The sequence below is a fragment of the Typopeltis vanoorti genome, chromosome 13 (assembly GCF_054136105.1).
Source record: "Typopeltis vanoorti isolate ZY-2024b chromosome 13, IOZ_Tvanoo_1.0, whole genome shotgun sequence".
NCBI lineage: Eukaryota > Metazoa > Arthropoda > Arachnida > Uropygi > Thelyphonidae > Typopeltis > Typopeltis vanoorti.
Genome location: NC_143561.1, coordinates 64,445,086 through 64,467,396, shown reverse-complemented (window position 1 = coordinate 64,467,396; position 22,311 = coordinate 64,445,086). Strand labels below are relative to the sequence as shown.

Below are 22,311 nucleotides of genomic sequence, written 5' to 3'. Positions count from 1 at the left end.
AGAATCTATCATACCTTGCCTTGAACTCATTCACGGTCGTAGCACTCTCCAAGTAAAAAACCTAGCTCTAACACCCTTGTCAACCACGCTCTCGCCCAGCTTCCATGCATGGCCCCTAGTCCTCCCACCACCAGTCATAATTTCAAAAATATCTTCTGGATCAATCTTATAGAATGAATGTCTTTATCTTCCGGTCCTCACTCATTCTCTCATTCTGCAGATGTGTCCTAATTATTGCAGCTTCCATTTTATAATCTTCTGCATTAGATTCTCCTTTGGTTGTATCTTCCAATAGAGCTCTTCATTTGTGATTTTATATATCTATCCTATCCTATTCTTAGAATCTTCCTGTATCAAGTTCTTTCAAATGCCAAAATTCTTTTTCTTGATTCCTTATTTATTACCCATGTTTCTGATCCATACAGTACACCGCTAAAGAAGCATGTTTCCAGCACTTTTAGTTTTGTTTGCAGGCTGATCGCTTACTTTTCCAGATGTTATCCATGACCTTCAGATTTGTTCTTCCCTTTGCAATCCCGATCTTTATTTCTTTTTTACAGTCCAAATCATGTCATTTTACTTCCCAAATATATGAATTGTTCTACATTTTCTATATCAATTCCATCCAATTGTATCTTTTGTTTCATGTTCTTCTCACCAAATACCATTGTCTCTGTTTTTTCCAAGTTCATAACAAGTCCAAATCTCTTTCCTTCCTCATTTAACAGTTTCTCTTTCGTCTTCTTCCATAATAACAATGTCATCTGCAAATCTCAGATTGTTAATTCTCATCCCATGTATGGATATTCCTTTTGCACCTTGCTTGTAAGATTCTTGCTAGGTTTTAAATAAGCTTCCTGCAGAGAAACAAAAAGGTTTGTGTTTCTATAGCAGATAGTTGATATCATCAATATTCTGCTGAAACCCATGACAGTACCATTGTAAAAATTTACGTATTGTTTATGTTTTGTAGACTTGTCTGGTTTTTGGGAAGTATGGGCAACCATTGTCCATCTCCTCCTTTGGAAAAATATCCAGTACATCTTCAGATGTGTTAGGATCGTTGAGAGTTCAAGTTGCTTTCAGCATCTTGAACTCTGTAATGGATTGGTTTTTCCATTCTTTCTTAATGCGACATGTTTGGCTAAACAATTTCTTTTATTGCTTAAGATCATGTTAGAAGTGTTAGAATACACAAAAAAACTACTTGTTTAAGATAGTGGTAAGTTGTTTATAATATATAATAACTTAATTTTTACTTTATTCAACTATAAACCATGTTCTCCCTAACACATTTGAAGTGTGAATACTTATAGATATTAAAGTTGTATAAACAGCTTTCTTTTATTAAGTGATTGTAAATTTGTAGGAAGATAAAATCCATTCTCATTATATAGAACTCCTAGGGATGGCAGGAATAGTTTTATTAGCAGTTTGATGGCATTTCCTAGCATAGTATTGTGCCTACAAGACTTCAGTTGCAACTTTTTTTGGTAGTTTTATCTACTGAATGAGTTTGTTATGATAGTATTTGCCATAGAGAGTGAATGTAATATATCTTTAATTATAGCACTATAAATGATAATATGAAATGACTGTGTAGTTTAATTCTGGGACAAAATTTACTTTTCCATACATTTCATTAGCATTTATAACATTTTTCTAAACCTTGTGAACTCTTATTATAATGGATTGATTTCTACCACAAACTGCAAGATGTATACATAATACTATACAAACAATAGAGAGTATGGCCTAATCAAATTGAACCTTTAATATAACCTGATTAGCAGTGTCAATGAGCTGATTAGATCATCATCATTATCATTAACATCTAACTTCCATGGAGTTAGAAACTCATCGTGCAAGATACACAGTATTGCACACAGTGTTTAGCCAACTGTGCTTTAAACTGATTCAATGTGTGTACATTCACAACACACTCAGGCAATACATTCCACTCATTAACCACTTTCCATGCAAAGAACCCCTCCTAACTCTTCTGCTCACACCCTCCTTATACAGTTTCCTGCATTAGCCTCTTGTTCTACCCCTCTCCCATTCTATGAAAAATCTCTTCCATATCAACCTGATAACAACCCATGATTAGCTCATATGTCTCAATCATATCCGCCCAATTCCTCCAATTCACGAGGCTTTGCATCTTGCATTCTCTCAATCTGTCTTCGTACTCCACATTCCAAAGACCACTGACCACCTTTGTGAATCTTCTCTGGACCATTTCCAACATATCCTCATCACCATGAAAACCTGGCTACCAAATCTGTGCACAATAATCCATATGAGGCATAATCATGGCCTTATATAATGGCATCATAATATCTCTATTTCTGCATGTCAGGGTCCTCTGCATCATTGCCATTATCCAATGTGATGTCTTCACTACCCGTGTAATGTGGCCCCTGAATTTCACTCCTAGATCTCTCATCTCCTCTACTTCATCACAATAATTTCATATTATCAAGTGTATACTTCACATCCCATCATTGCTTACCAAATCTCAAATCTTATGCTTTGCAACACTGAACTGATAGTTCCACTTACCTGCCCATTCATGCAATCTATTCGAGTCCTCTTGTAAGGCCATAACATCAGCTTGACTGCATTGCTTTCCCCAGTTTTGCATCATCTGTAAACTGCTGCTTATCTCTAGTTAAACCTATCCCAAATCATTAACATACAAATTGAACAACAATGGTTCCAAAACTGACCCCTGTGGTACACCACTAGTGACCTTCCTCTTTTGGGTACACCACTGTATATTCATGTCCAATGTATTTGTCACCCTGTTATAGCACATAAGTAAGTTAGTGAAACATGATCTTCCTTTAACAAACCCATGCTGATAACCACAGAGAATAATGCTGTTTGTCAACCTATTTCCATATCCTACTTCTCACCAATCTCTCCAGTACCTTCACCACAATTCCAGATATACAGATGGGCCTATAATTTGAAGTCACAGCCTTATCACTGCCTTTATGTAGTCGAACAGTTTTACCCTCCTTCCACTCCCTTGGAACCTGTGTTGTCGCAAGACTCTTATTAAACAGGTATGCCAATGCTACTGCCAATTCCCTGGAACATTCCCTTAAGATGTGTGGTGATCAAATCCTATCACTTTGTTGACATCAACTTTATTATTTCCTCAAATACCTCCTGCTCACTCACAATTAAGCCATCCCCCTACTATGTCCTCTACACTTAAGTTTCTCATTTCATCCTGATCAGGATGAAACACACTTATCGATCACTGAATACCTCAGCATTGTAGATCATTTCAGTTTAATTTAGGAATGTTTACATTAATTTTTGCAAACTTGAGAAGCCTCTTGTATTTAAATGTTGGAGGAAAATTAGAAAAAGAGAAAAATTGGAAATCCATTTTTTGCATACTACTTAGGATATGAATTGTTTTTCCTTCTTCAGTGCTAGAGGGGAAGGGAATATAAAATTTTCTTTGTCATTCTCTTTTGCCACAAGGTCAGAAATTACTGTACATTAGTAATGTGGATGAACAGGGATTAGATATGCCTATACTGGAGACTAGTTATAGCTTTATACCACTTTAATCTTAACTTGAATGGAGTTTTATAACCAGAAATATAATGTTTGTGCATTTTATAGAATTTTGATAATTATTAATTCAAATGTTATTATTAATATTTTTGGATCTCCGTAATAAATAATTTGCTTATTTAATGTTGAAATATAACAAAAGATATTTTTTGATTTTGGGAAGTTTCAAATTATTTCAAAACTACAGGTAACTGCAAATGTAGAAGCACTCAAGGATGCAACACCTCTGGTAGATATCAAGGCATCTAGTCGTCAAGCAATGGTGAATAGCCTTACAGATAACAGCACTGAGACTTTCTGGGAAAGTGGAGATGAGGATAGGAATAAAATTAAAGTCCTTACCTTAACGTGTGGTGCTAAGATTAGACCAAGGATGGTATATGTTCATATTGATAACTGCAGGGATTTAGGGGTAATTATTTTCTAATATATATCTTTTTGTATGTGTAAAGAGTGTTAAGATTTTTAAAAGCTCATTTATTTTTTTTTTTTCTAGAATAGACTTATGGAAAGAAATTGCTTTTATTTCATATATTCAGTAAAGTAAAGAAATATGTTTTTGTATTTAAATCCATATATAATTTAAAGATGAAGCCAAGAATTTAAAAAATGATCAATATTTAAGAACTCTTCCAAGATCTTTCTTTTTATAACAACATATTGTCCACTACCCCTACATTATATCTGAGATTTGGCAACTTCCCAACAACAACAAAAAATCTTCAACCAATCAAAATACCTTTATAGCATTGACACAGCCTACATAATGTGTACTATTTAATTTTGTTCTTTTATTCTAATGATAGTTTTCCCAAAGTGGCCTTACTTCACCCCATAAATCAATTTCATCTTTCATTGTATAGTTTTATGTTTTTACCTTCGAGGCCTTTGCATTGGTGTTTTCTCATCCTTTGCAGTTTTTAATTTCTAGATTTTAATCTCTTAATTTTATAGGTTTTATAGTATATTTACTATTAATATCACACCATTCATTTCAGATTTATTCCCATCCACATCATAGTATCTTATTATTTTTATGCTTTAAACTCTTTTATTCGTATCTCAGTTTTTAAATTTTAAAATTCATCTGAGCTTCATCTTAATATTCTACCTATTAATAATATCATATTCATTCATCACCATTTACAATTTCCACTCCAAATTTCTAAGATTGTTACTACCAAAAGTACAGCTAAGGTAGGCATAACACCTACATATATGATCATTTCATTAAATTTTTAATTTAATGAAAAGACATATTTTGATCCAAGGGTACTCCAAAACATGAAAATATTTATATCAAAGATTACAAAAAGAGCAACATGAACAATAAGTTCAGAGACAGTATAAAGTCCTCATACATATTGTTCATTTTCCGATAATGAACAAAATAATGCCATTTTTCACTAATCATAAGCTCTTAAGCATAATAAATTTTCACTTGCTCATTTCCAGGTAGTCAAAGACTCATGAAACGTTTTTCTTTTAAGGTTACACAGTGGCCAGCATTCATTGAGAAGAATTTATGCAGACAAAAACATGTGTTGGAGTAACTATTTTACTTATAATTATGAAAATAACATTCAATATTTTGACCTGTATTGAGGTCATCATCAGGAAAACATACATGTGTACAGGACACAAGCTAGATGACCTACACAAAAATGAGATAAATCTAAATGTTTTGTTAATTGTGTACCCTATCCTGACCTCTGGTGAAAAAAAAAATAATAAATAAAAAATTATACACAAATAGAAATTAATTAACAAAATAAAATAAATTTTATACATATAATAATATACAGATGATAAAATGACTATATCATTTTATTATTATCAAAGTATTCCATATTTATGCTTGTATGGAAAAAGCTACAAGGTAGGTTCTAAAAGTTTCCAGCATGACAGATAGCAACATCTATGGGGGAGCCTTCCTTAAACAGTGTAGGGATAACAAAGTCATTCCCAACTGTGTAAAATTAAAACACCAGTTCCATTCAAACAAAGTGCTCCTAATTTACAAGCACACCAGCTTAGCCTGGTGTGCTTGTAAATTAGCTATGGGAAAAAATTGGCACATGACCAGTGGTGTGCTCCAGAGATCAGCTCTTGGACTATTGTTATTTAATCTATATATTAAGGATATTGGGAAAGGCCACAGGAGATCTTCAGTTGTTTGTTGATGATGCAGAGATAAGGCAATCAGAAATGCTACTGCATTGTGTAGCTTAAGGAAATTGAAAACATAGACTAGATAATGACTAAAAATATTCTATAATTACTTCCTTCCTATAATTACGCCACCTATTGGCTTTGGTCCGGTGTTTTTGGCTGTTGGGCTGACTGTCTGCTGATGAGAGTTTCCCATATGAGAGGCAGCTTGATACAACCATATTTGTTTGGGTTTGGGATAATTTGCTATACTTTGTTGGGCTAGCCTTGTTATTTTAAACTGTTTATTATTTCTGACTGATATAGAGAATTAAAGCTTTTTCAAACTCTATGAAATCCTAAATATGCAGAAAGATTATATTCATTCATCTTCATATTTACTTAATCCTCTTCACTCCACCTGGGAGCATAGGTCTTCCACCACCATTTTCCACTGGACTCTGTTTTTTGCTTCTGCTTTTATTTGGTTCCAGTTTTTATTAATATTTGTTATTTCTTAATGTATTGTTATTTTCCAAGTTTCTCTTGGCCTTTCTTGTCTTCTTTTACCCTGTAGATTCCAATCCAGAGCCTGTTTTACTATTATTTTATCTTCTCTCCTCAACATATTTTTCTTCATTTTCCTCAACACATTTCTGGTGTAGTGTTTGTTGAGAGCTCCTGATAAGAAAAGTGTTATTTTAAGTTATCATTGACAATTTTGCTTGAATATTACATAGTTTTGTTTGCTTTTCGTATCTTAATGTGTCTGTTTGTGTGTTTTTGGTGTTATTTCAATTATTAATTTGATAAGATATGACAGAAGCATGCACATGGCTGCGGTAAGAAGGAAAATAATGGCGGCAAGTAATAATGGTTCGCCATCTTTGCGCAAAAATTGTAACATAAAGGAGATTATTCAGTGTACTATCTACGAGATGTATGCTTTGCAGAGAGCAGTAGGTGTCTGGTTGGATGGTGATGGTGGAGTGAATGTGTGCAGAAAATGTAAGGAAAATGAGGAATTAAAGTGTGTTTCAGGTCGTAAGTGTGATATTTTTGTCGAATGTCAGAATGCAGAAAATAGCGATATGATAAGAAATTGTGAGGTTGTACCAGAGAGCTGTGAGGGCAGTGTTGAAAGTGAGAATGAAGGTATTAATATAGAGCAAATGAATGGTTTAACAGATAATAAAAAAGATGAGATAGATGCAGTGAGTAAGATCGCACGGTTGAGCAGAGCGATACATAGGGCAAAGCAGCAGCTGGAGCGTATGCACAAATGTCTACCGAGTGTACCAATCAATAAAAAAAAAGTATGATAGGAAAAATTAGAGTATGATTGTGAACGTAAACAAAATGAAGGAGCAAGTGCTGTATGGAGATTCATTAGTACGAGGTGTGATAGTAGAGAGTTTGACAAAATCGTACCAACCTGGTGTGACCATTAAGGACGTAAGTGAGTCTATTAGGGAGCAAAAGCAAAGGGAGAAAGAAATGATATTGGTGGCAGGTACAAATGATTTGAAAGGAGATAAAATGGAAATGATAGAGGATCTGAAGAGGAATTATTTGAGGTAGCAAAAGAGAAGAGTGAGAGAGTTAGGATGGTTAGTCTGTTGCCGCAGTATGACAGTGAAGAGTTTAGAAGGAGGGCCATAATTGCAAATGACTTTATGCGCGGGTTATGCAAGATGAGTGGTGTGTGGAATTTCTGGACATGTGGAGCGAGTTTGATGGGCGAAAGGATCTATATAAGATGGATGGTTTGCATTTGAATGGATTCAGTGTAAGGAGACTTGAAAAAATGTTGAGTGAAGTGGATGTGCAGAATCAGGGAAACTAGATTTATTAAGGAGGGGGGGGTAGATATGGAGACCTTAGGGAGGCAGTTGAGTGTATTAATAAGTATAATATGCCCAAGCTAAATAAGAACGGAAACAAATCAGAATGGGATAGTTAGTATATGGCATCAAGGTGGGGATGGGACTAACGGGCTTCTGCAATTCATGTATACTAATGCTAGGAGTATCGGGAACAAGAAGGAAGAATTTTTGCCCTTAGTTGGCACTTCCAGACCACAGGTTATTGGCATTGGTGAAACATGGCTGACTGAAGATGATATAGCTAGTGGGATTGAATGTGAGGGGTATAGTGTGTTCAGGAGAATAAAATGGGGGAGGAGTATTATTGATGATAGTTGATGAGCTATAGCCAAGGAGAATAGAAGTTGAATTGCAGGATCAAGAAAAGAGCACATTTGAGGCCATTTGGTGTGAGATTGAGGCTAGCAGAACAAAATATACAATTAGGTGCTGCTATAGACCAGGTGATGGAATAGATGGTGGAGATAGTATGCATAAGCAAATAGAAGAAATGAGTCGAAGGAGGGAAATTATTATGGGAGATTTCAACTATGGTAACATTGATTGGAAGGAGGAGAGGACACATGGGAGGAAGGAATTGGATTTTATGCAGTTATTAAGGGATAACTACCTGAGACAGCATGTAATGGAATATATTAGGGTTTCGAGATAGCTGATGAGCTGTAGCCAAGGAGTGTGGAATTTAGAATTAAGACAGGGTACATGTGGAATTATCAGGCTGGTAAGTATGACAAGCTTAGGAGTTTGATTGGTTCAGTGCCATGGCATGTAAAACTTCAAGGGCTGGATGTTGATAGTGCACAGGAGGCAGTTAAGAAGTGTTTGCAGGAGGCAATGGCTGACTGTATACCTAGAGTCTGAATAATAAATCAAGTAGGGATTAAATGGATGAATAACACCATTAAGCTTGAGCTGCAAAAAAAGAAACAACTGTGGAGGGAATTTAAGGAGAAAGGTGACCTGCAGGCAAATGAATAGTATAAAGCCCAAGCCAGAAGGGTAACAAGTGTGGTAAGAAAAGCAAAAGCGGATTATGAAAGAACATTAGCCACGCAGGCTAAAGAGAATCCCAAACAGTTTTTTTCGATATGTTGCAAGTAAAAGAAAAAATGTATACGGCAGATTGGTTTTAAAGAATGCCGATGGTGGGGAGATAACCGAATCAGTTGATATAGTAGAATTACTGAGTGAGCACTTTGCAAGAGTATATCATCCAGGTGGTGACATTGCAGTAATGGAAGACCCAACAGCTTATACGGGAATTGTGGTGAATGAAGTGGAGGTGAATAGTCTATTACAAAACCTCAATGTCAGTTCATCTGCAGGATTGGCTGGTATATCAGCTCGTGTCGTACAAGAAGCGGCTAAAGAATTGTCAGTGCCTTTGACCATTTTGTTTAATTTGAGTCTCGGGTCTGGGTTAGTCCCAAGGGGGTGGAAAGAGGGGGAAATAGTTCCACTGCATAAAGGAGGTTCCAAGACTGCTGTTGAAAATTACCGGCCGATCAGCATATCAGGAATTGTTGTCAAGATCTTGGAGAAAATAGTCAAGAGGAAAATAAAAGATTGGATAGATGAAAATGGGATACTGTATGGGGACAGCATGGTTTTATGAAGGGTAGATCATGCCTCAGTAACTTGCTCACATTCTATAACACAGTGACGGCTGAACTGGTTTACAGTGATTCTACTGGACCTTGCTAAAGCCTTTGATAGGATACCACATGGAATTCTAATCAGTAAACTGCAGCATATGAGAATGGATATAGGGTTGGTGAGATGGATAGGAGGATGGTTGATGGAGAGATATCAGGGAATGGTTTATTCAGGAGTAGAGTCCAAAGGACAGCCTGTGACAGTGGTGTGCCGTAGGGTTCTATTCTTGGACCACTACTGTTTAATTTGTTCATTAACGATATAGGAGAGGATCTGAGAGGAACTGTGCATCTGTTTGCAGATGATGCAAAGTTGGGTAGAGCAATAGTGAATGCTCGGGATGTCAAAATTTTGCAAGGTGATTTGGATAGTTTGGAGGACTGGACTAAGGAGAATGGATGTCTTAATGTAAAAAAATGTAAGGTTTTGCATTTTGGGGTGAAAAGATTAGCAGCAGTATATCACATTGGTAGAACTGTACTCCAGGAGATTGACGAGGCCAGGGATTTGGGAGTTGAAGTTTAGGGGATACATCTCAAAAGTGGCTAAATCAACTCATCAAATCACTTGGTTGCTGAAAAACACTTTAACGAGCAGAGACAAACAGGTTATTGTTTCTCTGAATCGAGCCTTGATAAGACCCTTTCTAGACTACTGTGCCCAGATATTGATGCCGGGGTTTCTTCTTGATGGGGAGGAGGTGGAGTGGATCCAGAGATGAGTGACCAAGATAATAGCAGGACTATGAAATGAACCTTATGAGAACAGGTTGAAGATTTGTGGGCTGTAGAAATTGGTTCCTCTTTGTGTGGTCATTCGTATTTTGGTTCCCAGAGTAGATTAAGTAGTGACCAGAGTTTAATTTGATTTTTCCAATTCCTCTCCATCTCGTTTCACTTAATCCCATTATTTCTAATCTGTATTTTTCTAGAACTCCCGAGACTTGGTATGTCTTCCCAGTTTCAAACATGGTTCTAACATTCCAACATCCCAGTCTAAGCTTGTCTTTCGGTAAGGTGTCTGTCACTTTCCTCCACACCTCTGCTTCCCCAGAAGGGCTTTCACAGAGGTGCCTCATGTTCATGGCAGTTCGTGTTCTATTTTCTTCATCTGGTATCACATTTTGGAAGGTTTCAGTTTGCATACAAAATTTTTTTTTTCTGAGACTTCGTTGCTAGCCCTGCGCTCAACCTTCATTTATCCAGGCTTGGGATCAGCATGCCAAGTTTTCACTAAGCATGGTTGGATTATTCATCTTCATATTTAGTGTTAAATACTATAGCTGCTGCCTCCTTTCCTTGAATCTTATCTTGAATAAATCATCTTATAATTTAAATATAGTGCTATAAGAAAGAGCCATACAGCTTCATTTCGGCGATGTAAAATTACATAGGCAAAGTAGATATCAGATCCAACATTATTTCAAAGTCAAATGTTTGTAGAAACTGTGAAAGTTTCGTAAGTGGACCTGAAAGCTTAAGAGAATACAATCCTCAGCATCCCCCAGTTGCCTGAGCTACTTAAGTCAAGTAGTGCAAGCTAAGGCAACTTGGGGATGCCGAGGATTGTATTCTCTTAAGCTCTCAGGTCAACTTACGAAACTTTATTTGTTGATTTTGTTTATTTATTGTTTAATAAATAATCTTTAAATTGTTTATTTGTAGAATTTCCGATTTAATATTTTTGGACCAGGGTTGACTGCAGATAGCAAACTCACAAATAATGGGGGGGGGGGCTATGGTATATAAATATGAAAATATCTAAAAATGTGAGAGAAACAAAATATAACTTGTTTTGTTTTTGTGTCACTTATTAACTATGTTTTTTACAGAACAAAGTTTCAAGTATAGCATTTCGATCAGGACCAAATGCAGAAGAACTTAAAAAACTTAAACAGGTAATTTGTTGAATGCACTTCAGTATTTATTGTAGTTAGTTCAGGTAGTGTACTATAAAAATAACTAAAAGCTACATTTGATTTTAATTTAATTTTGATCTGTATTTTGGTTAACCTTGAATAATAATTATCATTCTTAATTCATTGACTTAAATAAGAATTATATGTGACTCTCATGAAATCTAATTTTAAAATATATTCCCTGCTGTTTCCCTTTCTAACATTTGCGAGTTTTAATATTTTTCTAGCCATTGTCACATTTTCTTTTATCTATGCACTGATATTTTTGGATGCACTGATCTTGTTGAAGTAAGAAATGTTTAAAAAAGAATCGTAGACATACAGTATATATAGTATGTCTAGTACAGCATCATCTGCGATCAACTGCATCTGGGATATCCCAGATGCAGCTTTTATTGTGATGTCTTCTGTTAGCATTGTTTTCATATAAAGGTTTATAGTTCATGGAAACAGTTCCAACATTATTAGGCAGAGATATGCCGACAGTGCTAAGCCTGTATTCTTTATGGAAACCAAACAAAAGATATGCAAGTACAAACTTATAAATCCAGTATTTCCTTTATACTGAGAAATATTCCAAAATCATAAATTAACGTACAAGATCCTTTTGATCCTTTATCTAAACTTAAGCAATGAAGTCTCTCTTTATGACTGTGCTACCTATATATATAGAAGCAGTTGACTTCACATCAGTGCCTCACTATCCCATAATGCAAAGTGCCCATTCCCTTTTGGATGTATATTGCTATACGTTATGGAAAGAGATCACTACCAAAACCAGTTTCAGCCTTTATTGAAGTCTCATCAGTGGAAATTAAGGTATCAGTTTTCTTTGATATGGAAAAAAACATGACACAACTTGCAGATTTATCGAGAGACTTATACAACTTTAGTCTTAGAGGGGAACTTCCTCTTTTCTTCAGGAAATTTCTCTTTTAATGAATCTTTCTAGTTCAGGTGGGAATCCACTCCCCCCCCCCCTCCTGACCCTTTTTTCAAGAGGAAGTACAAAAAAAGAGGTCAGTCTTAAGAGTCATGCTATCTTCAATCAAAGTGAACTTGATGACAGAACAACAACTTCCTCCTATCCTATGTGCTGCATTCTTTGTAGATGACATTACCATCTTTTATATGTATAGGTAGACTTTTTAGGTGTTGGTGGTTATTTATACCAGTGCTTCACAGTATAAATGACACCAGAGGAATAAATAAATAACTAATTTATCGAACTTGCAACTGTTTCATTGGTTTTGCAACCAACATCATCAGAGGAGTTTCAGTTGTAGTAAACACAAAGAACTCTAACAGATTTTCTTTATAGGCCTGATAACAACAAAGTTAATTTGGGAAAGTCAGGTCTTAGAGGAGTGACTGTTTCCTAGATCTTTTCCTAATTAATGCACCCATAGTTGTTGAGGTCACGCAGTGCTTCATAGCCGGTGCTGGTTCTAAAAATAGTTTCTCAGCCCTACAGCAAATTTTGTGCAGCACAATTGTCTTCTTCCACCCTGTGGAATAACTAAGAGCACAGCCTGCCAGTCCTGACTTGCCATACAGATCATTGCAATTGTAGTTTTTATCTTCAAGGTGGATGTTAACAGATTTACCAGTCTGTCCCTAAATTAGGCTAAGCTGCAGGCAGTAGGAACTTCATACACTCCAGGATGCACATGAGGATGAAGCTGATCATTAGGAACATGAATGAATGTAGCTAGCTGAATATATGGTTTGAAAGTGGCATGGAGATTATGTTTGTAGAGAACTTTGGTTATCTTTTCATCTTGAATATAAAGGATGGGAATAATTTTGCTGTGATCTTGTGTGTTGGTTGCACAAAGGATGGCAATTTGCAGTATTGTGTGTTTTATAAAGGTTGTCGTTATTGGGTAAAAAATTACATTAGTAAACAATGAAGTAATGTCAGAACTGACCATGATGTTTGAATCTTTCAGGATAAGATTTCTTATTAATAAGATTTTAAAGTAAATAGAATTTTGAATAAAGGAGCAAAGGCTGCCTTTAAAGTAGGGGAAGTGATCTTGTTAATTGTATGGCAAGTTAATAGGTGGGTGCTGTCTATGGTCAACTATCGAATGAAGGGAGAGTACTGGTTTAGGAATTTTTGGAATCCCCATATATCCAGAGTGGTCTGACATGGTTGAGTTTTAGCTTTTTGAGTAATTAATTTTTCAAGTAATTTCTTTCATCCAAGTTGTAGCTTTCTTTTTTAACAATTTATACACTCTTGTCTTTTGACATTTGGTTGGATTCAACTCAATAATCTGGAAGAGTTCTTTAAGAATATTTAAGAATATAATCTGTTTAATCCATAATGACCTCTGCACTATCCTTATCAGCTTTGATTCTAATAATTTTTGTTGTTGTCAAAGTTTTTTTGTTAGATGGAATGTTGCTCTTGGGAGGTTTGGATTTTGTCAGAATTCATGCCAGCCACATACAAACAAATATTGTTTGCCACTATTGGAGATAGGTTGTAGATATCACATTTGATGCTGGTCATGCTGCAGTTTTGGAGATGGTGTAGAGAATCCTCTATATCAGTGTTTCTTAACCTGTAGTCTGTAGACCACAGGTGGTCCACGGGCAAACGTAAATAAATAAATATATATATAGTTTAATTATCCAAACAAAACAAATTAAAATTGAATAAGTAAGTAAAAATTATTGAAATAAAATGGATACTTAAAAAAACCAACAAATAGTGGCAGAATGATGAATAATAAAAGACGGGGGGGGGGGGGGGGTTAAGTGAACAACAATATAGTTTTATTGCTTCCACCTTCCCTTGTTTTGTCAGTTTTGAAGAACTGTGCTAAACATGTGTTATCAACATTTCAACCAATTGCTTGTTGTTTGTTGGTTTTTATTGTTGAAGGTTTTCCTCCTTCAACCAAGGTTCAGTATATCTTCAGAAGTGTTAAGTGATACTTCGACAAAGTGTGTCGTGAGTTAACCCCAGTATTTATATATTTTTCGGAAACGTTTTTTAACCTCTCCATGTTATTCAACCGATGTTACAGAATTGTATCCAGATTTTGCTGAAGTCTATAGACGTTATGGACAGTTGGGGTGTTAATAATGGAAAAGTGACTTAGAACTAGGACTTTGAAAATAAAAGCAAATGAAACAGGTGGTGCTAACCCTAATTGTAATACATGTGTTGTAACAGCGAGTAAATCTGATACCATTAAAGTAGAAGAAACAAGCAGCTCAAAGAAAAAATACAGTAGGAAATATAACAGTTCATATTTGAAATTTGGGTTTACTTGGTGTGGAGATGAAAGTGAACAGAAACCTCAATGTGTTTTGTGTTATGAAGTGTTGTCCAACGAGTGCATGAAACCTGCAAAACTCCGACATTTATAAACTAAACATTGTGATGTGAAAAATAAGCCAATTGAATTTTTACGGTGATGCTTGTCTGTCTGTGTTCACTGGGCATCTACAGATGCCGTATGGTCACTCCGATGCTCGATAATGCTCCACACTAGGCCTCGCCATGTAGTCCTGTTGTTTGCCCTTCTGGCAGCCTCAACTCTCTGATGATCAGTCACTCCACACACGCCATCCATCCATCTCATTGATGGTCTACCTCTGCCTCTTTTTCCAGGAACTTTACCTTCTATTACTGTTCTGAGAAGTCCTCCTTCCTTCTTTTCTATGTGTCCAAAATATTTTAATTTTCTTCTGTCAATATCCTTAAGGAGCCTTAAAGTTCTACTAATCTTTTCAAACACCCATTCATTTGTCCGCCTTTCAGTGTATGATATCCTCAACAGCCTTCTGTAACACCACATCTCACAAGCAGATATCTGTTTTGTTTCTTATCTGACTTCTTTAGGTTCCAAGTCTCGCATCCATAAGTTGCTGTTGGAAAAACAACTGCATCCAAAATCCTCAACTTTGTTCCCATGGAGATAGATCCATCCTTCCAGATTTTAGACAGGTCTCTGACTGTTGTTTTAGCCATTCCTAACCTTTTTCTGACATCTTCTGAACAGCAATTCTTCACATTAATAATGGATACCAGGTACTGAAACTTGCTGACTTCCTCAATTATTTCTCCATTAAGATACATTTGTTTCTCAAGAGCTTCTCTGTTTGTTTTTCCTTTGAGAACCATGATCTTTGTCTTGCTAGAATTGAGGAAGTTGTCAAGAATTAGTCCTAGTTCTTCCATGTCATTACAAAGGAGTACTGTATCATCAGCATACCTCAGATTACTGATCAATCTACCTCCTATCGTAATTCCTGTCCTGAGTTCATCCAATGCTTCACGCATGATGTCCTCTGCATATATACTAAACAAGTGAGGAGAAAGTAAACATCCTTGCCTAACTCCTTTTCCAACTTGAAGCCAGTCAGTCAATCCAACACCTGTTCTTTCAGTTAATCAAAAGAGTTAAGAAGAGTCCTTATTATGTGTTACAAATAGACGACTACTGATGTTATAAATGATGCACAGTTAATATGCTACATAAGATATGCACATGATAATAACATTCATGACGATATTCTGTTTTGTAGAACTTTGTTATCCCGAACAACTGGAGAATAAATATTTCACACTCTCAATAATTGCATAATAAACAAAGAGATCCAGTGGGAAAAATGTATGTGCTTCTGTTCGGATGGAGCTCGTGCCCTTACAGGCAGGTATAGTGGGGCTGTTTCTAAGTTCAAGGAAGTAGCTCCAGATATGAATTGGGTATATTGTTACATACATAGGGAAGCATTAGCCTCCATAAGGAATGCCACCAGAATTTAAAACTCTGCTATACAATGCTGTGCCTCTTCTACAGATACTTTCATGGACAGTGCTCTGCTGAATTGGCCATTATTATTCCTCCACTCTCCTCCAAAATCATTAAACAAGAGCCACTTCTAACGAACACTCTTTTACAGTTCATCTTGAAACTCACTAAACCAACTTCACTGCCTCCTCTCTCATTCCATCTAATTCTGTCCTCTGGAACAGTCTCCTCCACTCTTCCTTCCTCAAAGATTTGGAGAAGGCAGAGTGGGGGATTTTGTTCAAGCAAAATGTGAACAGATTCCTCCATTCTTCTACATTCTTCTATTTCTCTAGCCCACACACACAGCACTAATGTGCTGTGTGTGGATCAGATATATATTTAAAAAAAAAAAAAATCAGTTATCATTCATGGTCAGTCTCAGTTGACAGTAAGAATTATGTACTGTTGATAAGCCATACAAATGAGGGCAAAATGAGAATAGTTTTTGTTAGTTGAATAGGTGAATAGTTTGATCTGAAGGATAAGTAATAACACTCTGCAAAAGGGTGGTAGTTTTTTTTTTTTTCCTATGATTAAGATTATGTTGTACTGTTTTATGTTGTAGTGGAGTTGCTCAGAAAAAATGTAATGTTTAGGTGATAATTTTGGCATTCACAACTGTTGAATTTTTTTTTAATCAAATTTGAGGATTATTATTTGGTGGCTATTTCTAAAAGAAGATAATGCCCCACTCCGATGGCTATGATATTGTAAGGGCATTGGTTTTACTTGTTTAATTATATCATCATCATCAGACCTACATGGAATAATCTAATGATCATTGCAAGAGGGTCCCATCACATCTTATTTGCCCTGTGCTCACACCCTCTTTATATAACACCTAGGGATGACCTCTTGCCTCTGTCTTCACTCATTTTATAAAAAATCTCATCCACTTGATCTGGTAATAACCAACTTACATGTCTCAATCATATCACCCACCCCCTTTCTTCTACCCACTAGCCGCTGCAAATTGCATCCCTTAATCTGTCTTTATACTCAAGATTCCAGAGACCAGAAACCACCTTAGTTAATCATCTTTGATCCCTTTCCAACATTTTATCCTTTTGAAAAGCATTGTCCAAATCTGTGCACAGTAATCTACATGCAGTCTGATCAAAGGAATATTGCTTTTCCATTACCTGCTGCTGACATTCCAGCACTTTTTTTTTCTTTTTGGAATATTCACATTGAATAGAATGGTAAATGAAAGATTACTTTGTAGAAAAGAACTAGAGAAAATAGAAATTTTAATTTTTTCTTGTTGTTTTTTGTATTTTTAAGCAGCAACATAAATATTTTAGCCTTAAGCTGAACCTATTGGACAAATATATATGTAGAAAGAGCTTGCATTATATATATATATTATATGTATATATATAACAAATACACACACACACACACATACATTTATATATACTGACTATAACTGAGACTAGACTAACAATTAAATTTATTCAAAATGCAACATGTTTCATCACGAGATAAACTGGACAACAACTTCAAACCTTTATATATGTCGTGACGAGATGGAGCACCGCATAGTCGAGTCTAAGGAAATTGTTATGAACCTTCATCACATAAATAATAACTTTAGCTATAATCTACCAGAATCTTTCAGCTCTGCTATCTGATATTGGCACACTTGTGAAATCAAGATGCACGCAGCTGCTTAACAATAGAACTTCAACAGACTGTAGCTACAGTTCAAAGCTAACTGAATTTTATAATAGTCGTTTTTATAGTGATATGATGTTTCTTATAGTGTTTATTTGCTTTCTGTGTTCCCACGACTGAAGTCGGACAATCCGATGAAACATGTTGCGTTTTGAATAAATTTAATTGTTATTCTACTCTCGGTTATAGTCAGTATATATAAAAATGAACATATCCCAATTCCGAGTTAATACTACAAATTGTTACACACACACACACACACACACACACACAACTAAACAGATTGTACAACAGGAGGAAGATGGATATGAGGTTGATGATTCCATCATCTTGTGGTTGCAGCAGCACAAGATGATGGAATGCATAAAGGTGATGATGGGACAGATAGGAATGGAAATCAGAGTCAGGATTAGGAAAAAGGAGTAGTCAGACCGAAAACAGAGAGGTGTGGTATAGCAGTTAGAATGTAAGGAATATTTTATTATTATTACATGACACCTCCAGAGAGTCTAAGGACTCATTGTGGGAGGGTGCACTATGCTGCTTCGATAATACATCTCATCCTCTCCACTACTAATTAATTCTCAAACTACGACACTGCTGCTATCTATCACCCATCATCACCAACAACAGTATTTTTTGTCTATAAATTGTGTGCATTCTAAAGGCTGATTTGTCTGTTCTTGGGATGAGAAACCAAGTTTCCAGGAGAAAAAATTGAGCCAGTATGCCAAAAGATAACTTGACTAAGTGAAACTTGGTTGTCTGAGGAGAAGGATATCTAATGTTCCAGAAGGATAGAAATGTGAAAATAGGGGGGGGGGGGAGTGCTGTTAATGATTGCAGAGGAATTATGTCCACAAAGTGGGGAAGGTGATAAAGCATGCACAGATTTTGAATCTGTGTGGTGTGAAGTTGAAATAAACATGCTAGTATATCTGATAAGATGCTCTTATAGGCCAGGAAATGCAGGTAATACTGATTGTGAAATGTTTAGGCAATTTAGTTGGGCATAAAAAGCAGGTGACCCTAATGGGAGACTTTAATTACAGGAATATAGAATGGAAGGAGGAGATAGTGTATGAAAACAAGGAGAGTGAGTTTTAAAGTATACATTTTTGGTCGTTTTTATAATAGAAATACAATTTTATTAATACAGACCAGTATTTTACAATAAACATTTATTAAAATGTTTATTGTAAAATACTGGTCTGTATTATTAAAATTGTATTTGAGAGTGAGTTTTGTTGAATTTCTGAGCAATAAATATCTTAAACAGCATGTGACTGAAGCAATTAGAGGCTTTAATGTTTTGGATTTGATGATAATTTCACAAGATGTAGTTGTTAATAAGTTGCTGACACTGCCGCAGGTTGGTGAGAGTGACTATGAGGTACTTGTTTGGGAAGTGATGAAACAAGAAAAGGTTACTGCCAAAAATGGATATATGTGGAAGTATAAAGCGGGTGATTATAGGAAGCTCTGTAGTCAGTTAACATCAGTACGTTGGGTTGATGAGCTGAGTGGAAAGGATGTTGAAAATGCATGGAAATTCACAACACAGTATCTGACACCAGTAATGTATAACTGCATACAAAGGGTTAAGCAAATAAACAGAGTAGGAGTGAAATGGATGAACAGTGAAATCAGATAAGCTGTGCTGGAAAAGAAAATGTTATGGAGGAGGGACAAGACAGTTGTGGTGATCGGATCCATGAAGAATATAAAGTGCAGGCTAGAAAGGTGATGAGCATGGTAAAGAAAGAAAAGGTGCAGTATGAGAGGAGATTATTTGGTCAGGCCAAAGTTAACTCAAGGGAATTTTTTCACTATATGGCAAGCAGAAGAAAAAATAATTATGGCAGGTTGGCACTGGTGGATAGTCATGGCTGCAGAATAACAGTTGCAAAAGATATTGTGGAATTATTGAACAAACACTCCATCAGCATATATCATATTGGTGTAAATGATGCAAGGTGATATATAGAAGGGAGGCAAGTATTAGGAAAATTGGAGGTGAAAGAATCAGAAGTGTATCAAGTGTTGGTTGGGTTAGATATTAATAAGACTGGATGTGTGAATGGATGACATATCACCATTTATTCTTGAGGAATGTGCAGTTGTTACAGTTGGCTATGCTCTCGACCTGTTTATTTAATGAAAGTCTTGCAGTGAGTAGGGTTCCTAAGGAGCGGAAAGAAGGCAAAATAGTTCCACTCCACAAGCATGATTCTAGGACAGAAGTTTCCAATTATAGACCAGTCTGTATAACTGCAGTTGTGGTCAAGGTGTTGGGGAGATTGGAAAGGAATAGAATACAGGATTGGGTTGATGGATGTAGCATTCTTTATAATGGTCAGCATAGATTTGTAAAGGATAGGTCCTGTTTTAGCAATTTACTTATTATTTTATGATAGGGTAACGGGTGTGTTAGATACGGGAGAATCATATACAGTGATATTCTTGGACATCAAAAGCATTTGATAAATGTTAAAGATACCAAGCTATTTTAGACATGGTTTTACTCCATTTCCCAAGTAAGCAAACAGACAAACAAGTCAAGTTTGCACCTGAAAGTGTTGCAAGTCTAGCTGATCCTACAGGTAGTGCAAGACCAAGGCAATTCATGGTAAAAGTAGAATAAGCTAATACAAAACATCATACATCTCCTCTAGGAGATGCTTTGCATTAAGGGGAAATATTAAGATTAGTGATCAGAGCTTATTCTACTTTTACCATGAGTTGCCTTGGTCTTGCACTACCTGTAGGATCAGCTAGACTTGCAACACTTGCAGGCGCAACACTTGCAGGCGCAAACTTGACTTGTTTGTCTGTTTGCTTACTTGGGAAATGGAGTAAAACCACGTTTAAAATAGCTTGGTATCTTTAACATTTATTATACCCAAGGTAAAATACTTTCTACATATAAAGCATTTGATAGATTACCACATAATAAGTGTGGTACAAGCTGCAGAGGATGGTAATAAATAGTATATTGGTTAGATGGATCGGAGATTGCCTCTGTGAATGATACCAGCAAGTTGGGTATGATGGAGCAGTCAAAAAAAGGAGAGTAACCAGTGGGGTGACCAGGATTCTGTTCTTGCCCCCCCTGCTGTTTAACTTGTTTGTAAATGATATATCATGTGTACCGACTGAGGATCTTCAGTTGTTTGTTGATGATGCAAAGTTGGGAAGAATTATAAGTAGCACTGCTGTTGTTAATTCCCTTCAGGAAGATTTGAATAGACTTTTTACTTGGACAAAGGAGTGGGTTTATAGTCTTAATATTTGTAAGTGCAAGGTGTTGCATTTTTTTAGTGCAGAAATATAAGGGTGTGTATGATATCGACGGTGCCATACTGCAGGAAGTGAATAAGATTAGAGAGATTTGGAGGCGATGTTTGACAGTAGACTAAAGTTTAGAAGGCATATTGCTAGTGTTGCTATGATAAGAAGTACTCTAACATATAGGGATAATATGTAGTGTGCTACTGTATAAAGCACTGGTCAGACTATCTGGTCACCTGGTTTTCATTGTGATGTGGAGACATTGGAGAGGGTCCAGAGGCAAGCTACTGATACAATATTAGGATTTTGGACTTCTGGCTATGGAGAGAGGTTGAAAAAATGTGGATCGCAGAGTTTCGTGGATAGGAGGAAAAGATGTGATATGATAGAGACATTTAAGTTAATGAGAGGATTTAATTGGATTAATCCAGATGAGATTATAAAAAGAGTAGAAGGCAAGAGGGGAAAAAACAGAGGTCATCCCTGGACGTTATGTAAGAGTGTGCTGAAGAGGGTTGTGAGGAGTAGATTTTTTACATGGAGAATTGTCAGTGAATGGAATGCATTACCAGAATGTGTTGTAAATGCAAGGAGTGTTAAGGATTTTAAGATTCTATATGAAAAATCCGTTGTCAGTTGAATGAACCTCCCATGATGAGTCTGCCTATTTCATGGAGGGTGCAATAATAATAATAACAATAATATACAGACATGAAAAAGTTCCTGATGAAATCATTATAGGCACAATGCTGTTCTGAAGGAAATTCAGTATTGCAAATTCTGATATAACAATATAGTGATCATTTATTCACTTTTTCTTCTTTTAGGTAGAAATAGAAAATCGATATATTGGTTGGATGAGCTGTGTAATACCTGATTCTAGACACACCACTATTAGACTGGAACTGAAAGGCCCAGATAATACTCTAAGATTAAGACAAGTAAAAGTATTAGGTCAGCAGGTTGGAGAAAGCTTGACTGTAGGAAAGCCGCTCACAGCTAGTCAGATTCAGCAAAATAACTGTGAAACTGAAACACTCAAGGTTTTTAGATTATTAACTTCACAGGCAAGTTTTACTTTTAACTAATCTTAAATTTAAGTTTTGCATTTTGTTCAATTTATTTATTTTAAAAAATGAATAGTTGATTTGTAATTTCTATCTTTAGTAAACTGTGTGACTTTATCCTTTGATTCCATTTAGTTTTGCAGTTAGTCACCAAAGGTGTGTTGATTATTACTACTGTGTTTTCATTTTGTGTTTATGGCTGCTGCTTAAAAAAATTGATATAATTATCAGTTAAAAAAAATTAAGTA

General features: G+C 35.9%; 1 protein-coding gene across 1 annotated transcript in view; it reads left to right on the top strand.

Moving 5' to 3' along the window:
* Positions 1-22,311, top strand: part of hiw (MYC binding protein highwire) — a 1,014,282-nt gene that overhangs the window by 792,683 nt on the left and 199,288 nt on the right. The window contains exons 62-64 of the mRNA XM_090402616.1: positions 3,788-4,012; positions 11,125-11,190; positions 21,824-22,063. Of these exons, the coding sequence (XP_090258742.1) occupies positions 3,788-4,012; positions 11,125-11,190; positions 21,824-22,063 (531 nt within the window). The remainder of the gene's footprint in view (positions 1-3,787; positions 4,013-11,124; positions 11,191-21,823; positions 22,064-22,311) is intronic.